We start from the raw sequence: 21,884 nt of genomic DNA on the forward strand, positions 1-21,884 counted from the left end.
TTACCACAATGGAGAGTGCAGGCTAGTTATAAACAGCTTGATCTCTGGGGTTGGACACAGATGCTGCCTCAGCTGTCGTGTTAAGATGGTGCAAGTCAACTCGGCAGTCACGCTTTGGTGGAATTGGAATACAATGGGATAATGTTGCCTGAAACTGGCAATGTGCTTACAGTGTATTGCCAAAACGTATTATCCAGCCTATTGCTGGTCTTTGTTAGTTTATGGTGTGTGTCTAAAAATAGCCATGGTGTTATCAGGTCCGGTAGTGTCTGTTTCGTCTGTAGATGAGTTACTTTGTGGAGCTAAGCTCAGCTGTCATACTGAGATGTATTTCTGTGGGTCTCCGCCCTTCCTCAAGTGCTCCCTAATCCTATTTAGTGCAATTATCTTATCTCCTCCTTTCAATGGCAGAGATAGCATTATCCTCCGAATCACACACTGTCCAGTTGGCTCTCTTGCCAGAGAGGGAGGCTGCTCCGGATGTGCTGTTGGATTCTGCTTCCATAGACAAGAGCTGTGCAATGAATGTGTCTGTGGCATGGGGTGGTAGTTAGTGTTACACTGGCTATATAGGGTTCTCAATCCTGCACACAAAGAGACAGCGTTAATAAGTAGTGCTGGGGACAGGCACAGACTGTTGTGAAAATATCAGCGCCATTCCGGTTTCTGGTTTTGACTTACTCCTCCTCAATTTACTCTGTTGATCCCTCTCACTGACAATCACCACACATCACTCACCGACAACCATCCAGAGCTCCAACTGAACACCCTGGTAAGTGAATGATGCCATCATTTGTCATTGACTATGCCAGTTTCCTGACTATCCTGTCCACATCCTGTTCTGACTCGGTTGTTTTTCTCCCTTGTTTTGTTGCAGTATCACCGAAACCAAAGGAACATGAGGCCCATGTGGTGGCGCCTGGCCTCAGCTCTGTTCACCCTGCTGTTTGAGCAGGAGGCCATTGCTGGAAGGGGGAGAGCAGGGTGGAGGTGATGGAGAAGACAAGCCCAGACCACCCCTCTCCCACAGGGACTGGACTCCTAATGGCACTGTCAAATTTAACAAGGGTCGGTTGGGGGAAAAGGAGAGAGAAAAGGTCACCGCAGGACGGAGACAACCATTTTTTTACAAGGTTGATTTTTTTCCAAGAAGATGCCATGTTGTTTCACGAGATTCCTCTACTGGACGATGTCCTTATTTTGGTAATTGTGTGATGTAGTATTTTGTACAGTCATTGTTCCTGTTGAATTTGTTTGCACTTCCGTATGTGTACATCTTGAATGGCCTCCATGGACCTGGGAATGCCTTATCAATGTCTCCTGCCACAACCCAACAACTGTTGACATGAACCAAGCAGAATAAAGCAAGAGATGGAGGGATCTGAAGAAGGGAAAGAAGAGTGGTTCATGGAGTTTCCCAGGAAATAATCGGTCAAACTTGACAACTTACAAATTTCCAAAGGCACAGTTTCTCAGAACAAAGCATTTTGCACCTCAACTCGTCCTTCTCCTCAATGGGGTTGTGTATACTGTCATAATACTGTTATATTACATGTTGATTTTTCTTTGCTCTTCCAGTCACTTTCATTGCATTGATTTCGCTAATTGTTGTTTTTCCCTGTCACCAAAAGTAAGAAGAACAAAATGGTGGAGCACTCAGTGGCTTCTAAGGTGGTTTGTGCCACTTTGTTGTGTGAAGGTAGATTTCGATTTATTATGATCCCCATTAGCCGACGCCAATGGTGACAGCTAGTTTTACTGTGGTCCGACATATAACGAAAAAGACATTACAGACAAAAGACTTTTACAATTTAGATACAACTTCCGAGACAAAGGGGATCCCACGAGTTACTTCAAGTTACTAAGAGAGAATACCGTATTTTCAATCATAGTCTATTTCAGATTGATCTTTTACTAATTCCATAAGTCCCAAAACTGGACCCCAGCCACTGTAAGAAACAGTGTGCTGATCATTTTAGTCTCTTAAGACTTTCAGGCCCTTCAAGTGGAGCTATGGATCCACATTGTTTGCACTATAATACATTAGTCAGGAGTAGATTAGGTTACAAAACCAACCTCTGTCATTCAATGAAGGTGTTTAACTGTATCTGATTTCGCATGGTAACATTACAATGTTTTCAGTCACATTTTCATTCACATATCATCACAGGAACTGACCTATGGACCAACAGTCTGCGGTACAAGTGATGCTGGATATTCCAGTGTTTTTTAGCCCTCTAACTGATGTGCTTTTTAACCCACTGTCAGATATTCAATTGTATTCTGGACACCAATGAAATAATGTGCAAACAAACCAGTGAAACAACAGCCTTTCCTCTCTTCTCCTCTCAGGATTCTTACATGGGCTTTTATACTTCTTTTTGTACCTGTGGGGTGATCTTGTATTAGTTCTTTGTCCTCAGATCCTGTGGTGTAACTGTTTGAAAGAAATGACCACTGATAATCCAATTGACAAGAGGAAGTGTCTGAGATTAGAAGTAACTGGTAGTGTGGAAGACTGTATTTACTGTTGAAATTTGAATCTGTTTGATGTATTCTTGAAGATGCTGTTTGTTGTACATTTTATTGCCTTTTTACTTTACTTTCGTCCATTTTGAAGGAGCAGTATACATTTTAGACACAACTCTTATTAACCCGGTTATGTTTGGTCCTACAGTACTTATGTGTCATCATCTGTCTGTATAATCAGAGCTTTTTTTCAACCCTTCATTTAGAATACTGGAGATATGTCTCAGGGCCAGGGTAAATACAATACTCTTAGTAAGAGTTCCCCATGTAGAGTAGAAGGACAAAGGAAATGAGTGGTTAAATCCAATTCTGTTGTCTGCATCAGTTGAAATACATTTGATACATAACCGTAGATACAAAGGTACACTTTAGACAGAGTGGTCAGATGATTATGCTTGCTATGACTCTGTTATGGCTGGGACTACGTTAGAAGCATGTGGGGCAGTGAGAGATCAGCTGAACGTTGGTGTTGTTTGTTGTTGTTTCCTGCAGATCCTGAACACTGAGCCAGTCACCGTAGCTTCCTGTCTCACTGTAGCACATTGACCAGTTTCTAAACTTGCTTATCTCAGTCTACTGTAGGCTACATCTATGTGTACTGCTCCTCCATTTCCTTTAGGACTTTTAGTGTTTTCAGTTTTGTATTTATTTTATATTTATTTTTTGTATATTCACCCTTTTCTACTGTATAGATTTTGTGTGCAATTTATCTTCCTTTTTTTGGTTCTAGATGTGTGTATGATACATTTGTTTGACTGTGCAGAGCGATGGTTGTCTGCACTGTGTCTGGTTTTTCCCTGAGGGTAATAATCTCCAGAAATGGGCCCAATCGGTTAAGGCATTTATCTAAATCAGCCACGTCACGTCATCCATTCAGTAGACGGCAGTAGAATCTATTTCCTGGTCAATGGCTTGGAGCTGGATCAGTAACCTTCAGATAATTTGCCTCGTTTTTCTTTAGTCACTGGGCATTGGTTATGGGTTCAGTCCTTTTTGTCTTCTTTAGCGTTCTTTTGTAATCAACATGCACTGGAAAGTACTTTGCGTCTGTAGAGCTGGTGGCTCCCTGAGCTATCCCTGTGTTATTGTACAGTGTACTCTGGACCGTTCTCTCAAGTCTGTCAGGTGCTGAACTAGCTGAGTGTGTCTTTACTATAGCAGACCATTGACGAAGCTATAACCTGTATAGGACATTTTTTGATTTCTTTGAAAGAGAAACAAGCCACCATGGTGCCCAGAAATCATTTGTTAGAGAGGGTTCTGAAGCTGTGTAGTGCAGATAGTATATGGCAAGTCTATCTCAGCACTGTGTAAGGCTACAGGAACTCAAAAGAGTGAGTTTTGTATATTATGGATAAACCGTAAGTGTCTTGAATTTTTGTAGTCCACTTTCTTTAAATTTGAAGTTTTTTGAGGAAGGTTTCAATTTGTATGTTTATTTTTTTATTATTTGTATTAAGAACCTTCCTTGGTCATTGTCTTTCGTAACTTTTTAAATGTCTTTTCATATGAAAGGGCCAGGTTTTATATGGACAGTTTCTAGGCTTTTAAATCCTTTTTAATACTTGTTGGATCTTTTTAACGAGTCCAATGAGATCAAGGGCTTTTTCGTATAAAAATGAACTTGAAACATTCCTTTTGTGACTGGTTCTGGTGTAAACATGTTTTCAACGACAACAACAAAACGAAAAATGTATTTCACTGTTGTACACCATATGATATCTGACATCATCACCATTAAACATGGTCCTTTCCAAGGAACCGATGAACTGTACATGTATTACTGACACCCTGGAAAATGCCTTTAACTGCTCAGTTTCAACTAAGTCTTGATTATCACACGCTCTCTGTACTCCCAAGAAAAGAGACCCAGTGAAAATGTAGCATTTCTGTAAACATTGACTGTGTGTTTTCGAGACTGTACTGTGCACTCATTTATTTTTTAGCGTTTCATTTTTGTTGTCGAAGGACAATTTGTTATGTAGTGCAATATGCTGTACATATAAGAGCTTTTCTCTGCAAATCTTTTTCTGAATTTCTTCTTGTTTTTTTGGCTCTTTTTTTTCAATAAAATGGTATTAAAAGTGCAAAAGGTTTCTCTGTTATTTTTCTCCCCAAAAAGGTCCCCTGGTAAAAGTAGATGTTGTGGTTACTTGATAAATGACTCAAGTTGTGCTGAGGCAGAACTTATTATTCTCTCCCCTCCTACAATGTCAAACATCAAGACGTCCATGTGTTACAAGCATCATTGTGAAATGAAGCCACTTGAAACTAGCCAACCATCTGAGGATAGCCAGCCAACCATTAGAAGTTAGCCAGGCATTTGGCATTAGTAGTGCTCATCACATCCCTCCTACTGAGAGTTCATTCATTTGGTTGGAGCGATGGGGCCTTTGGCCTGAGGATGAATGCTTAGCTGCTCTGTCTGAACACACACACACACCTGTCTAGTAGGGCGATGGCAACACTGAGGATGAATAGCAACTACAGAAGACCTGTGTCCTGGTCTCCAACAGAGCCCTGGTAAAGAGTGTCCATGTATAGAGCAAAGGAGAGAAGTGCCATCGCTCTGCATTACTGTCACTTCGACAAAGGTCAGAGCCACTGCTGCTGTGCTTGCAGATTACTGGTAAAGAGACACTCTTTACCAGGGTTCTACTGGCGCTCTGAGTGCAGGGGGCTTGATATATTGCCGATGACAGATATAAACATGTCCCTTGTGCATTATTGGACCCTGTAAAAGTGATGGAATATCATACTTAATGTGATGCCTTATGCTTTAAGGGAAATGTATAAAAAAAATGTCAACTTCATATTCATAATCTCCAGCACCAACCCAACATCAACATATGTGAAAATTGCACATTTCTATGTTTTGTAGTATAAAAGATAGTGGAGGATAAGTGTTTCCACTGACATCATCAACTAATTAGTAGGCAATTAGTAGGCAATGCCTACTCATAAGCGGTTAAAATCACACCATACACACTGATGATGTCATTTGAAACACTTACAGAGTCTTCTGAAAGTATTCACACCACTTTACTTTTTCCACAAATTGTTGTGTTACAGCCTGAATTTGAAATGGATTACATTTCGATTTTTGTCACTGACCTACACACAATACCCCATGTCAAAGTGGAATTGTTTTTCGACATTTTTACAAATTAATTAAAAATGAAAAGTTGAAATGTCTTGAGTCAATAAGTAATCAACCCCTTTGTTATGACAAGCCTAAATACATTCAGAAGTAAAATATTTCTTAACAACTCACATAATAAGTTTCATGGACACTGTGTGCAATAAAAGTGTTGAACATGATTTTTGAATGGCTACCTTTTCTCTGTACCCCACACACAATTACCTGTAAGGCCCCACAGTCAAGCAGTGAATTTCAAACATAGATTGAGACATACAGACCAGGAAGGTTTTCTGATGCCTCACAAAGAAGGACACCTATTGGTAGACGGGTAAAAAAAGCAGACACTGAATATCCCTTTGAGCATGGTGAAGTTATTAATTACACTTTGGATGGTGTATCACTACACCCAGTCACTACAAATATACAGGCATCCTTCCTAACTCAGTTGCTGGAGAGGAAGGAAACCGATCAGGGATTTCAATGTGGGCCCAATGGTGACTTTTAAACAGTTACAGAGTTTAATGGCTTTGATAGGAGAAAACTGAGGATGGATCAACAACATTGTAGTTACTCCACAATACTAACCTAATTGACAGAGTGAAAAGGAAGCCTGTACAGAATAAAATATTGCAAAACATGCATCCTGTATGCAAAAAGGCACTAAAGTAATAATGTAAAAAATGTGGCAAAGCAATTCACTTTTTGTCCTGAATACAAAGTGTTATGTTTGGGGCAAATCCAATACAACATATATTTTCAAGCATAGTGGTGACTGCATCATTTACATTTACATTTTAGTCATTTTGCAGACGCTCTTATCCAGAGCGACTTACAGTAGTGAATGCATACATTTCATACAATTTCATTTTTAAAAAAATCCTGTGCTATGTCCATGTTATGGGTATGCTTGTTAAGGACTGGGGAGTTTTTCAGGATAAAAAATAAATGGAATGGAGCAAAGCACAAGCAAAATCCTAGAGGAAAACCTGGTTCAGTCTGTTTTCCACCAGACACTGGGAGATGAATTCCCCTTTCAGCAGGACAATAACCTAAAACACAAGGCCAAATCTATACTGGAGTTGCTTACCAAGAAGACAGTGAATATTCCTGAGTGGCCGAGTTACAGTTTTGACTTAAATCTACTTGAAAATCTATGGCAAGACCTGAAAATGGCTGTCTTGCAATAATCAATATTACCTCCTATAAAAAAGGGTTCCAAAAGGGTTCTTTGTGGCGGGATAGGGTTCTACCAAGAACCGCTTTGATCAGAATAACCTTTTTTGGAAGACAATGTTTCTTTGTAAGGCAAGAGGTTCTACCTAGAGCCTTTAACCCATGACAATCTAAGCCCTGTCTAAGCTGGGGAGGGGGGTTTCTACTAAGCTATATGGAATTTTTTAAGAAGGTCATACCAAGGATCATTTAGCTATTTGATTTTGAATTTTAAGACCCCTTGAAGTATCCAAAAATATATTAAACAAATATTTTAGGAAAAAAATGTTTTTGCCTTACTGCTACAAATGCATTAAATAACAGATTCACAACATGGAACAACAGATATTCCCCCAAAACATTATAGAGATGATCATCCTATTCAATAAGGCATCTAAGGTTCTTTCAAGGTAAAACATGTATTCCTTTGGTTTAGTGTCAGGAATTGACATTTTAGTAGTCAAAAAGAAGAAAGCTTTTTCAGTCGGATGGTACTCCTAAAAAAATAGAGCTGATCATCCTGTTCAATAAGATATCTAAGGTCATACTTTTTAAAAGAGCTGTTTAACATATTTGTCAACATAAAACACACACTTTGGTAAATTACGTTCATATAACTTTTTTAGACTTGTGGTATGTAACATAAGTATTTATAGACTATTTCTGGCTCCTACCTCTCATCTTTCCATAGAGGGGTCATAATAGTTTATAGTCCAAACCGTTTGGACGCTACAGACAATTTTGTGAGAAGACCAATTTTTGGGATGTCTCATGGTCTGTCACCTTTCACCGCAGATGCCGAAGTGCAACATCGGCGGATGAGGTGGATTGAGACCCATCCAATGCAAAAAAAAAACAATATCTCTAGCTGAGGGATTTTCGTGGGGATTGTTATTATGCTAATTAGATTTGCGCAGGGGCACGGACATCGACTCATTAACAACCTAATAACTGTTTTCTGGAAGAAAGGGTTCTTTGATAATTCCTTGGAAGGCAAGGGTTCTACATAGAACCATACATAATATTTCCCAGCATGCTCTATTGTTTGTTTTACTCTAATATCTGTGTTCTTGAATGTACATTGATTCGTTGATTAATTTATTCCTACACAAAGATAAATAGCATACAGTTTTCTAAACTAATCTAATCTGTTAGTAATTTGATTCATTGCACCTGTTACTGAGATGGTTTTTCCAATTTAGATGATTGAGGTAGTCTCAGTATTTAATTTTTCCCTACTCTGGCAGTCATTTTGAATGCAGATTGCGGTTGATTAACATTTCACTTGTTGGATATCCTAACTCTGGTTGGATTCCAATAGAAATTACACATCACATTGCCATCCAGCATAATGTGACTTGCAGGCCTGATGTGGCCTGTAAACCAGGACTTTCCTTACACAACTGTGTTAGAGTATAACTAGGCCCTCAAAGAAAGGCCTTGTCATATATGTAATGAATTGTCACATTTTTTTAAATTGTAAGGGCTAATAGTGCTCGTGGAACCCTTCATAGCGGGTTCTAGGCAGAACCCTTCATAGAGGGTTCAAGGTAGATGTCACGTCCTGACCATAGAAAGCTGTTATTTTCTATGCTAGAGTAGGTCAGGGCGTGGCAGGGATTTTTTTCTAGTTTAGTTTTTCTATGTTGTTATGTTCTAGTTTTGTATTTCTATGTTGGGTTTTTGTTTGGGATGATCTCCAGTTAGAGGAAGCTGGTCATCGTTGTCTCTAATTGAAGATCATACTTAAGTAGGTGTTTTTCCCACCTGGGTTTGTAGGAGATTGACTTTGAGTTAGTGTATGTTTCACCTCTGCGTCACAGTTTGTTGTTTTTTGTTCTTTAGTTATGTGTATGTCTTGCATAGTTTCACAGTGAAAATAAAATGTGGAACGACACACACGCTGCACTTTGGTCCGCTCCTTCCTACGACAACCGTGACAGAATCTCCCACCACCAAAGGACCAAGCAGCGTGGTCAGCAGGACAAATGGACATGGGAGGAAATCCTGGACGGGAGAGGACCCTGGAGGCAGGCCGGGGAATATCGCCGGTCAAGGGAGCAGATGGAGGCTGCAAGAGATGAACGGCGAATATATGAGGCACTAGCCCGGCAACAATGGAAGCCCGAGAGGCAGCCCCAATAATATTTTTTTTGGGGGGGACACGGGGAGATTGGCAGAGTCAGGGTGGAGACCTGAGCCAACTCCCTGTGCTTACCGTGGGGAGCGAGTGAAAAAGCAAGCACCGTGTTATGCGGTGATGCGCACTGTGTTGCCAGTGCGCATTCACAGCCTGGTGCAATCTGTGCCCGCGCCCCACATTTGTCGAGCTAGGTTGAGCATTCAGCCAGGACGGGTTGTGCCAGCTCTACGATCGAGACCTCCAGTGCGCCTCCATGACTCAGTATATCCTGTGCCTGCCCCACGTACCCGGCCTCCAGTGAGCCTATCCAGCCTGGTACGCCCTGTGCCTGCTCCTCGCACATGCCCTGAGGTGCGTGTCACCAGTCTGGTGCCACCTGTGCCAGCCCCACGCATCAGGCCTCCAGTGTGCCTGACCAGTCCGGGGTGTCCTGCTCCCCGCACTCGCCCTGAGGTGCATGTTACTAGTCTGGCGTCACCTGTGCCAGCCCCACGCATCAGGCCTCCAGTGTGCATTCCCAGTCCAGAGCTTCCAGCGACAGTTCCCAGTCCAGAGCTTCCGGCGACAGTTCCCAGTCCAGAGCTTCCGGCGACAGTTCCCAGTCCAGAGCTTCCAGCGACATTCTGCAGTCCGGAACCTCCTGAGACGGCCCGCAGTCCGGAACCTCCTGAGACGGCCCTCAGTCCGGAACCTCCTGAGATGGCCCGCAGTCCGGAACCTCCTGAGACGGCCCGCAGTCCAGAGTCTTTAGCAACGGTCCGCAGTCCAGAACCTCCAGCGGTGGTCCGCAGTCCAGAACCTCCAGCAGCGGTCCGCAGTCCAGAACCTCCAGCGGCGGTATGCAGTCCAGAACCTCCGGTGATGATCCACGGTCCGGGTCCTTCGGCGACGATCCGAGTCCGGTGACACAAAAGCGGAGGGATCAGCAGGCGGAGCAGGGGTTACGCCCCGAACCGGAGCCGCCGCCTCTGCTGGAGGATCCGCGGGATGTGAAGGTTCTGCGTACTGCACCAGAGCCACCATAGACATTAGTCACCCTCCCTAACCCTCCCTTTTTTTTCATTTATTTTCGTGTTTGTTTAGGTGCGTTTGGAGTCCGCATCTTTTGGGAGGGGGGGGGGTACTGTCACGTCCTGACCATAGAAAGCTGTTATTTTCTATGGTAGAGTAGGTCAGGGTGTGACAGTTTTTTTTTTCTAGTTTACTTTTTCTATGTTGTTATGTTCTAGTTTTGTATTTTTATGTTGGGTTTTTGTTTGGGATGATCTCCAATTAGAGGCAGCTTGTCATCGTTGTCTCTAATTGGAGATCATACTTAAGTAGGTGTTTTTCCCACCTGGGTTTGTGGGAGATTGATTTTGAGTTAGTGTATGTTTCACCTCTGCATCACGGTTTGTTGTTTTTTGTTCTTTAGTTATGTGTATGTATTGCACAGTTTCACAGTGAAAATAAAATGTGGAACGACACACAGGCTGCACTTTGGTCCGCTCCTTCCTACGACAACCGTGACAGTAGAACCATATACATGGGCTTCTTTGAAGAACCCTACATAGAGATATAACCCTCTGCAAAGGGTTCTACCCAGCAACAAAAATGGTTCCCCAATGGGGACAAACTGAAGAACCTGTATGGTTCTACTTAGTACCTTTTTTTAGGTGTAGGGCTCTATTCAATCTGTATCACTGAAGTTGAGGAATGTTCCCGCGTTAGCGTAGACAGAATTCACGGTAAACACTGCATTTGTTGGCTCAATCAGAAATTACTTTTACATTTGTATCGCGCAGTCTGTAACGCTTCAGCGATACAGATTTAATAGAACCCCTAGTTTATCTCCTTTGGACCATATCTTACAAGGATCATCATTACAAAAATTACAGTAAAACCCAGTATTATTTTGTCTTCAGCTCATGCTGAGTTGACTAGACCAGTCAAAGCTGTGCTCTGTGTAAAGTCATCTCCCCCAGGGCTGACACGTGGCAGTCCGATTGTCATGGCTGCCAGGTAAGATTTCACACCCCACTGACACCTGACTGACCTGTTTGGCCACTTCCAGCAGGAGAACTCCCTGGCCTCAGGCACTGGCCCCAACTCACGTATGTGTCAGAGGATGTGGAAGAGTCTCAGCCCAAGACTAGAGAACAGCTATCCCAGTCATGGAAAAACACACACAACTGTTCACACTTGTAGATATTATAGGTTTGTCATTTAAAGTATCTCTTCAAATCCTAAAAAAAGCAACAAGAGGCTAAGAATCTACCAAAAGGTGAAAGTGAAAGAGTATTTGACCAAAACAAGTGAAGCAGTCAGGCCAGGTGTTATCAGTGCAGTGATTGTACTTTGTTAGCATGTACTTTGTATGCTCTGAGGGGGGAGGTGGTAATCTTCTCCTGGGTTCACTCTCCCTCAGGGGGTAGAAGGCTGAGGCTCTGCTCTGCAGCAAGAAAAGGTGGAAGGCCCCATGGTTCCCTGGCTCCCTAGTCTGCTCCTCTTGGCTCAGCACTTTTGTGGGCTTGAGTCTTGGCTGTTCCTGGCACAGACAATGGGCTCTTTGTTCCCCGGGCCGCCCGCTGAAAGAGGCACCCATTAGAGGGAACGTCTATCTCTGGGGTCAGGCCCAGGGGTCACTCACAAGTGCAGCTCTTGTTTATGTCTGCAAAGCCAATCAAAACAGTGCAGCCTAAGTACGTAGTTAACTCGTCCGTGTCTGGATCTTGTGGCTGAGCGGGGCGGCTCACAAGAGGAAAAAAAGAGAAGACGCTTGTGATTGTGCTCAGCTGATGCACAGAGTCAATCTCTGCCTTTCATTCTGTCTATGTATCCTCTGGTAAGTTCTGTTTTCTCTCTGTAGAGGCTGAGAGTGGTGCTGAAGGCATCAGATAGGCACAGTATTAAGTAAAGAAAGTAGCTGTGAGCTGGAGAATAACAGCAAATTAGTGCTGACAGGCACCTCATCACCCCCTGTGTTCCACCAGCCACAGAACCCCCATCCCCAAGCACTGTACTCCTACCCAACACCATCTCACCCAAACGGAGAGGTAATTACTAACAGCGCACTCATTTCATTAAGCTACATTTCAGAAATACATTTTTCTGGTGGGAGAAGCGAGTGACTACAGCTCATTTGAATGTGGCTCCTATGACATTGTTAGTTGTAACGGGGTACGTACTGGCGGCAGAGAAGTCAGGCGCAGGAGAGCGAAAACGGATTTACAACGGTGTCGTTTAGTAAACATAAAAACCACCGTAAACAGAACAATCAATGAATGGGTCAGACAAAACCCGGTATCCACCAGCATAACAAACACAAGCACTACAAAAAACAATTCCGGACAAGGACATGGGGGAACAGAGGGTTAACCTCTTACATCTAGACGTTCCGCTAGCGGAACACCTGCTCCAATATCCAATGATAGGCGTGGCGCGAATTACAAATTCCTCAAAAATCCCAAAACTTCAATTTTTCAAACATATGACTATTTTACACCATTTTAAAGACAAGACTCTCCTTTATCTAACCACACTGTCCGATTTCAAAAAGGCTTTACAGCGAAAGCAAAACATTAGATTATGTCAGCAGAGTACCCAGACAGAAATAATCAGACACCCATTTTTCAAGCTAGCATATAATGTCACAAAAAACAAAACCACAGCTAAATGCAGCACTAACCTTTGATGATCTTCATCAGATGACACTCCTAGGACATTATGTTATACAATACATGCATGTTTTGTTCAATCAAGTTCATATTTATATCAAAAACCAGCTTTTTACATTAGCATGTGACGTTCAGAACTAGCATTCCCACCGAACACTTCCGGTGAATTTACTAAATTACTCACGATAAACGTTCACAAAAACATAACAATTATTTTAAGAATTATAGATACAGAACTCCTTTATGCAATCGCGGTGTCCGATTTTAAAATAGCTTTTCGGCGAAAGCACATTTTGCAATATTCTGAGTAGATAGCCCGGCCATCATGGCTAGCTATTTTGACACCCACCAAGTTTGGTACTCACCAAACTCAGATTTACTATAAGAAAAATTGGATTACCTTTGCTGTTCTTCGTCAGAATGCACTCCCAGGACTTCTACTTCAATAACAAATGTTGGTTTGGTTCCAAATAATCCATAGTTATATCCAAATAGCGGCGTTTTGTTCTTGCGTTCAAGACACTATCCGAAGTGTAAAGAAGGGTGACGCGCCCAGCGCGTTTCGTGACAAAAAAATTCAAAATATTCCATTACCGTACTTCGAAGCATGTCAAACGCTGTTTAAAATCAATTTTTATGCGATTTTTCTCGTAAAAAAAGCGATAATATTCCGACCGGGAAACCCTGTTTTCGTTCAAAGACGAAAAAATAAAAACATGGAGTCGTCTCGTGCATGCGCCCCCAGTCTCATTGTTCTCTGATCGACCACTATCCAAATGCGCTACTGTTTTTCAGCCATGGCCTGCAAAGTCATCATTCAACGTTCTGGCGCCTTCTGAGAGCCTATGGGAGTGTTAGAAAATGTCACGTTACAGCAGAGATCCCCTGTTTTGGATAGAGATGATCAAGAAGGCCAAGAAATAGTCAGAGAGGGCGCTTCCGGTTTGGAATCTTCTCAGGTTTTGGCCTGCCAAATGAGTTCTGTTATACTCACAGACACCATTCAAACAGTTTTAGAAACTTTGGAGTGTTTTCTATCCAAAGCTAATAATTATATCCATATTCTAGTTTCTGGGCAGGAGTAAGAATCAGATTAAATCGGGTACGTTTTTTTATCCGGCTGTGAAAATACTGCCCCCTATCCATAACAAGTTAAATACACAACATGTAATTGATGCAATTGAAACCAGGTGTGAGGGAAGACAAGACAAAACCAATGGAAAATGAAAGTTGGATCGGCGATGGCTAGAAGGCCGGTGACGTCGACCGCCGAACGCCGCCCAAACTAGGAGAGGGACCGACTTCGGCAGATGTCGTGACATTAGTACCTCTATTGTTTTTATTCTCTGTCATGCAATGTGACACCTTGTCTGGCTGTTGGGAGTAATTTCCAACAGTCAACAACAAATAATGATCTCTGTGGCTCAAGTAAGCAAAGGACCCATTTTCTGTATATGTTCTGTATATGCTCCACGTTTGTGGAACATTTTCTAGTTGAAAAGAAGTGTCATTAGTTTCATTATTCTGTTTTTTGATGTCGTGGCTGCTGTTACTCTGTAAAACCATGCCTCCTCTGAACGGATCTGCAAAGTGGGCTGTAAAGAGGGGGGCTGGGACCAGTACAAAGGTCTGCTGAGTGACAGCACCAAAACACTCTGTGGTTCTCCTGATTGCATGAAGTTGACGGCAGGGTACTGGCGTTGTCTGGGAAGACATATTAAAACCGGGATAAACCAACCTCATGATTACAGCACTTCTCTCTTTTGTTTAAGATTGTCCTTTAGATAGCATTGGGTATTGTTTGTTTTTGCCTTTAATTGTCTTGTCTTTGCTTTGGCTAAACTAATACTGGGGGTGCCTAGGGGTTCTGACTCACTACATGAAGCACTGTTGTGTTGTTGTCTGAGTAATAGGCAGTGATATAAGAAATGAACAGTATTACGAAGCATATGTCATAGTCAGTTGACAGTCATTTGTAACACCATCCTGTCTTGCTTGCCACTGCCAGAGTTATCTCCATGCTCCCTCTAAAAAAGAGGCACTGGTCTACTCATCAAATAACAACCTCAGCCGTGTCAGAACAAACACAAACACAGAAGGCTCTTCAAAGTGTTCTCCGTCTCCCTCTCTCTCTCTCTCTCTCTCTCTCTACTCGTCTCTGTACACATCTAACACCAGGAAAGTCTACAGTCGTCATGGAAACACCAGCTAAGCCAATGCAGCCACATGGGATGGTGAGGGCATAGGGCTAAGCTGGACTGGACTGGACCGGGCATGCTGGGGGCAGCAGACCTCCCTCGGAACAGACTCCCCAGCTCCCAAACCCTCCAGCACCCAACTCCAGCCTCCCAGCCCCCAGCTCCCTGCAGCCCAGCTCTGCCACCAAATTACAGCTGCAATAAAAGCCACAGCAAACACAACTATCAGCAGATGGATCTGTTGACTCCTGGTCAATACTGAAAGGATAAGTATTTATTGTGTTTTCTTTTCTGCAATTGAAGGCAAGGCGATACAGTGTGTGATTTTAATATCTGTGCATGAAACTTTAAGTCACTTCAGTTCAACCGTTTCTTAATTTTCTATGTCAGGCTACAGATATAGGATCTTAATTTGAGCCAGTTTGCTACAGCAGGACAATAATCCTGCAGCAACAGGAAATGTGAATTATCATGTGGATTTTAATTAATGAACATTTCTGTAGGGGTTGATACATTTTTCTTAAGGGAAAATCAAGTCTGAAGTTTCAAAGTGGAAATTACAAACTTCAGAAGCCTTTTTAAGCCTCAAATACACTACAAGGAAAGTTCTCCTGCAACAGGGTGATCAAATTAAGATCCTACATATGTATGAAAGTTATGTACTATAGTGGTATAAATAAGGCAAAGATGCATTTAATTCATGCTTAGAGACTTAGGCTTGAGAAAGTCTTAGACTACAAGTGTTTCTAAATGCATGTGATTTGGGACAGTAAGAATTCATCTCTTTCTCTCTGTCCATATTCTGTATTGTGTTGCCCCTTTAATTCTTATTTTCTTTTGAAGCCGTCTCTGTACAATTACTCTAAAAGAGAAGTTGTGCCATCAGCGTGCGGCACTGTGAGTTCCCCTCTGTTTACCAAGAGCAACCCAGAAGAGCTCAGTCCTTTGTTGAGCGCCAGTCACTCCCAGCCACACAGCTGTGACACACACGCAAGCAGAAGTAAAAGCACACACATTCATGTGCACGCACACGCACGGACTCTTGACAGACATACACACAGTTAAAAGTATGCGTGCACACATGCACGCACACGCACACACACATTCACGCACGCACGCACGCACGCACGCACGCACGCACACACGCACACACGCACACACGCACACACGCACACACGCACACACACACACACACACACACACACACACACACACACACACACACACACACACACACACACACACACACACACACAAAATCTCTGACTCACAAACTCTAGCCATATCCTGCGGTCAAGGGGAGGGATTTAAAATCCTCCAAGCAAAGAACATGAACCTAGTGAACTTGTCTTTTTTGTCTTTGCCTGCTATTGTTTTCTGGACAACATTTTCCATTTTATCGCTTTCACAAAGCTTTAAGCTCTTCTGATGACATTTAGGCCCCAATTAAAGGATTTAAACTGCAGACTTTCATCTATGCTTTGGACTCAAGCACAGAGACACAGGAGACTCAAGCACAGGTCCAGTTATGCTTGTAGATGTCACTCAATATACAGGACATAAACAAGCCGGGGGAATGTTGAGAACTAATTGTCAGGAAAAAGTTTCTCTCAGATGAAAATATGACAGTCACCATGGCTTCCTGAGGACACATCAGTCTCAACCCTCTGTGCCCCGTCCGCATGCGGTGTTCCAACACGCTATCACAGCTTATTGTGAAATAGACACAAATGACTTATTTGAAATTCGTGCAAGGCACACGTATTACATAATTTTCATCACAACGCAATTTGTGTGTATTACATGATTTTCTTTCTTCATAGCACATTCGTGTACATTACACAAATTCCAATTTGTTGTGGCTAACGTTAGCTAGGCTAGCTAGGTGGCTAACAGTAGCTAGGCTAGAAGTTAAGGTTAGGGGTTAAGGTTAGGTTTAGGAGATCGGGGTTAAGGTTAGTTAGTTAACATGCTAGGTTAGTTAACATGCTAACTAAGTAGTTAAAGGGTTAGGTTTAGGAGTTAAGTTAAAGGGTTAAGGTTAGAGTTAGGGAAAGGGAAAGGGAAAGGGTTAGCTAACATGCTAAGTAGTTGCAAAGTAGCTAATTACAGAAAATTCAGAAGTTATCCATGATGAGATTCAAACATACAACCTTTGGGTTGCTAGATGTTTGCGTTATACGCCCACCCATCCTCCCCAACCAACCTCCCTTCTATAATTTCTGTCTTACATAACCTACTGTCTTTTTCTGTGATTGAAATGCACTGTGTACAAAACCGTGTACTGCACACAAAATAAATTACTTTTTCATGTGCCTGTTATCAATTTCTAATAAGCAGTTTGTGTCTATTTCACAATAATCTGTGATACTGGGTTGTTCAGTAGCAGCGTTTCCTCACAGCCAGTTTCCATACAGGCTCTTGCTGGGAGACAGTGAGTGTCGTTCCAGGCAGGGAGGCCGCAGATAAAGAGCTGATAGTGCCTCCTGGCAGAAGCCGGTCCGGTTCAGTGGGTGCAACGTTTTTATGGAGACAGTTGGCTGGGCGCCAGGTCAGAGACGTCTGGCTGGCTTGTTAGTGTGAGTGTGTGCCTCACCTTGATAACAGAAGTGTGGCTGGGATGGGGCAGGGGGAGAGAAAAACAAGCACACCAGAGGTAGTGTTTGGGGCTCTGCATGTATGTTTGTACGGTTCTGGGTTTGCGTGTGCCTGCTCACGCAATCGATCCCTCCTAACAGTAACAACTGCAAAAACATTGGGTGAAAGTGTTAAACATTTTACCCAGCTCAGGTTTCACAACAGCAGACCAAACCCTTGCTCTCTCTTGACTTCCCTCCCCCCACCCATGCTCCCCCTTCTCTTCCCTCCCCCTTCTCTCTCACATACACATTCCCTCCTCCCCCTCCTCTCTGTGCTGGCTGTTGTTGACTGACTGACAGTGCTGATTTACTCCAGGCTTGGATGGCTGCCAGCTCATCTCAAACAATTGCACGAGTTGCAGGGCCTTCAGAGCCAAGTTCTGATGGCAATAAACGAAGTAGTAGACTGGCTCTCTTGCTCTCTCTGTACTTCTAACCCCCAGCAGGCCCCATGTGGCCAGCAGCTGTGTATAGATCCCACAGACCCCAGCACCAAGCCCAGAGCTCTGGACATCGCCAGCACCATCATCATCTGTGCAATGGACTTATTTAGACATCATAGTTAAACACTGCATATCGTTCTGCTACATAAGCGCCAAACTCTTGTGAGGAAAGTGCTGGACTCTTAGTTTTTCATACTGTCATGAATTGTGCGTATGTGTATGATGCATAAATTGATTATTACACACAGGTGAGCAGAGCATATGACAACCTCTCTCTCTCTAAAGCCTTGTTCACATTGGCAGTTTGAAGTGACTCAAATACAATTTTTTTGCATATCCGATTAGTCTGTTGTTTTTCTTGCAGTCTGAACAGCCAAAAGGCATATAGAATCAGATAATTCAAGTTGCATTTCAAACCTCCTTCGGAGGTTGTTTGAAGTCAGATACAAATCTGATTCCTGGCCATACGACAGTCTGAACGGTCAAATCTGACTGATTTGCGCTCAAGTGGTTTTTAGACTGTTATTTGGCATATCTTGTTGCTTGCTAGCTACTCTGTTGACAGTTTGACAAGAACATGTGGTAGATAACTAGCTTGCTAATTGTTTACAAACAAAGTAGTGAATGTGCCAGAAAGTTAAACAGCTACCTAGCTAACTAATGACTGCTATGACTAGCCAAAAATTACTTGTTTTGAAAGTTGGATAATCTTATCCTTTTAGGCTTTAAAAGGGTTCTTACACTATGATTTTGAACATTCAAAGCAACTGGGAAACGTCCATGGCAGACATTGTTGTCACCTGCTACATAACTTCTGATTGATAGGAAACAGGAGTACAGGAGTACATACTCGTCATTACTATGGCAACTAGCATAGCCATGTCAGCAAATGACTGCTCTCTGAACACAGAATTATTCCTAAACAGATTTGAAAAACAAAATTGATTTGAGCATTAAGGCCTGCAGTGTGAACAAGGCTTAACTGTCTCTCACAAGACGCTGATTTAAGGGAGAAAAATGACATTAGAATTGTCAGTCTGAGAGGTCAGGCAGGGTGCAGTCACTGACTTGAAGCGTTAAAAGAAAATGTCTACATTTTTCTACTTCATATTTATCGTCTTCATACTATGCTATGTCTACTCATAATTGGTCAAAATCACATGATGCACACCGATGATGTCACGGCTGTCGAAAGGAGAGGACCAAGGTGCAGCGTCTGTGTAATTCGACATTTTATTTACTCTGTGAAACTATGTAATACATCAAATAACTGAAATGACAAAACAACAAACCGTGACGCAGAGGAGAAACAAATGTTACTCAAAAATAATCACCCACAAAACCCAGGAAGAAAAACCCCTACATAAGTATGATCTCCAATTAGAGACAACGAGGACCAGCTGCCTCTAATTGGAGATCATCCCAAACAAACCAACATAGAAATACAAAAACTAGAACCTAAGAACATTGAAATAGAAAACATAGAAAAACACAAAACGCCCCCTGTCACGCCCTGACCTACTCTACCATAGAAAAAAGCATCTTACTTTGGTCAGGACATGACAGATGATGTCATTAAAAACACTTATCTTCTTCTATCTTATTTACTACAACACATAGAATTGCGCCATTTTCACATACAGTAGGTTGATGTTGGGGTTGTGCTGGAGATGATAAATATGAAGTCGAAAATGTTTGAAATTTTCCTTTCAGTCTTAGAATGCGACCAGACAGACGGCTGCCATCACGTCCCCACTGTCATTCATTCACATGCTGAGATCACAGCGCAGGCCATCACAACCACTCAACAGGCTCCTCCCTAACACTGAGGGCTGGCATTATTATCCAGTGGACATGTGTAAACTCCTGAACCCAGACTCTTTTAAGAGACAACACAGAGACTGGAGCTGGAAGCCACCTGGGATGGACTCAGACTCCCATGATCCTCTCTGGGCTGGCTGCTCATCATTAACCTGATGACACCACTGTACCATGGGAACACATGAATACATTCCTCAATATAAACAAAACAACAAATGCGCTATATCTCATGAATTAACCTTTGGGGAATAGTCCTGTTTCTTGTCAGAAGGTTATCATCACAGTAGTACTCCTGCAAATACATTAATATTTTCAAAATCACACATCTTGACTTCTTGTACTTTGGATATTGACTTTGTTAAACGTACTGAAAATAACCTGGCATGGAACCCCAGCTGAATTCACTTGGGAAACACAGCAAAACAAAACAAAAACAGACACTCAAATGAACAGGTTTCCTCATAAATGATTCCCTTCGAAGACAGTGAAATGCATTTCAATTAGAAGCAGAGAAAAGTGTGGGTAGGAAAACAAACTGTGAATTTAATGAACATTAAATGTGTAACATTTGTTTCTGACACTCTATTTTGGTGACTGCCATGCCCATGATTTGCTGGATTGCTGTAGTGAATTTTACCATGGTTTCTCATTGTCATAATACTTGACTATATGCTGTGTAGACTACCTGATACTAACTCCATGAGATGTGAGTAACTTTGATATTAACCTCTCTGTCTGATCCTATTGGAGATAACCTTCTGCTGGCTTGTTCACAAATGAGCTCCTTAATAAAGGTTAGGCTATAGTCATCCAGTTTTCTGCATCTCACCCACGGACTTGAAGCCTCAGACACAACAGGAAGCCAAAAGATCATTGCTGATTTAGTCATCAGTCTCCCCAGTTTACTAACATTTATACACGTAACAAACAGGTTATGTAGGTCAGGTGTCCAATGTTTTGCAGATTACTGCATGGAGATTGGGTTGTATGGGCTCCTATGTGTTTGATTGTGGTGCCGTGCCATGCAGGGCTGTGGTGTAGTATGGTGTGGTGTAGTATGGTGTGTTATAGTATGCTGTGGTGTAGTATGGTGTGATGTAGTATGGTGTGGTGCAGTATGGTGTGGTGTAGTATGCTGTGGTGTAGTTTGGTGTGGTGTAGTATGCTGTGGTGTAGTATGGTGTGGTGTAGTATGCTGTGGTGTAGTATGGTGTGGTGTAGTATGCTGTGGTGTAGTATGGTGTGGTGTGGTATGGTGTGGTGTGGTATGGGCGGGTCCTGCTCTCCAAATGGTAGCGACGCCGGAGAGAGACAGCGGTGAGTCTGTGGTTTGTACAGACGGAGGATCAAGGCCACTGAGACTCTCAATGTGAGACAGAACAGAACAGAACAGAACAGGCAGACAGACGGATGGGTGTGTCCCTTCAACTGTAGTCCACTCATTGGGGTCTTCTTTTCTGTTTCATCACATGATATGTCTTGTCAGCCACAAAGACGGAATAAGACCCTTAGACCTGATGGAGAGAATATTACCTGGCAGAGGAGTTTTTCAGATAGAAGTAAAACTAAAAGGTAGGACTACAAGCAGGCCTTCCCCATAGGAATGTTTAACCACTCTATGGCTTTGAGTTTCTCATTCTTATATCAGTGTTGTTTACAGAGAGTAATGTTGTGTTTGTGATAAAAACACGGTCTGGAGCTGTTTTCAAGGTTTCTTGGGAAAGGCGGTAAGTGTTGATCCCGAGAGAAAATAGATAACACACAGTGTTATGTCCCATAAATAAAACTATTCTACGGTTTTAGCGATAACAATAGGCATAACACCATTGTTTTGACCCAGTTTCACCTGTGATTATTCTCTCTTTCTGACAAGATCACAGCATGTCTGATAAGCTCTCCAGCACATACGATAAAACTGTAGGTTTTTAAAACAATAAGATTGTGTTATCCCGGGTTCTGTCTGTTTCTCCACACTGTGTCTGTGCAGTATCCCCTAATGGGTTTAGCTCATAATCAAAGAGATTACCAGCATTACGCTTGATAAATCCAGCCATGGACATGATAAAGAAAGAGCATAGCATCTAATCTGCACAGAGTCACA

At 42.5% G+C, this 21,884-nt stretch overlaps 1 protein-coding gene across 4 annotated transcripts in view; it reads left to right on the forward strand.

Annotated features, from left to right (window-relative positions):
* The window catches only part of LOC106610847 (bcl-2-modifying factor), a 40,901-nt gene that overhangs the window by 8,065 nt on the left and 10,952 nt on the right, over nucleotides 1-21,884 (forward strand). The window contains exons 4-5 of one of the 4 annotated variants that reach the window (XR_001329991.2): nucleotides 14,861-15,880; nucleotides 19,676-20,776. Coding sequence is in view for 2 of the 4 variants with exons in the window: in XM_014210478.2 (XP_014065953.1) it covers nucleotides 878-994 (117 nt within the window). In the remaining 2 variants the exon portion in view is untranslated. Of the gene's footprint in view, nucleotides 1-877; nucleotides 4,622-14,860; nucleotides 17,203-19,675; nucleotides 20,777-21,884 lie in introns of those variants that run through there. The other 3 variants (XR_001329992.2, XM_014210480.2, XM_014210478.2) reach the window with 3 other exon arrangements.

The sequence above is a fragment of the Salmo salar genome, chromosome ssa09 (assembly GCF_905237065.1).
Source record: "Salmo salar chromosome ssa09, Ssal_v3.1, whole genome shotgun sequence".
NCBI classification, from domain to species: domain Eukaryota; kingdom Metazoa; phylum Chordata; class Actinopteri; order Salmoniformes; family Salmonidae; genus Salmo; species Salmo salar.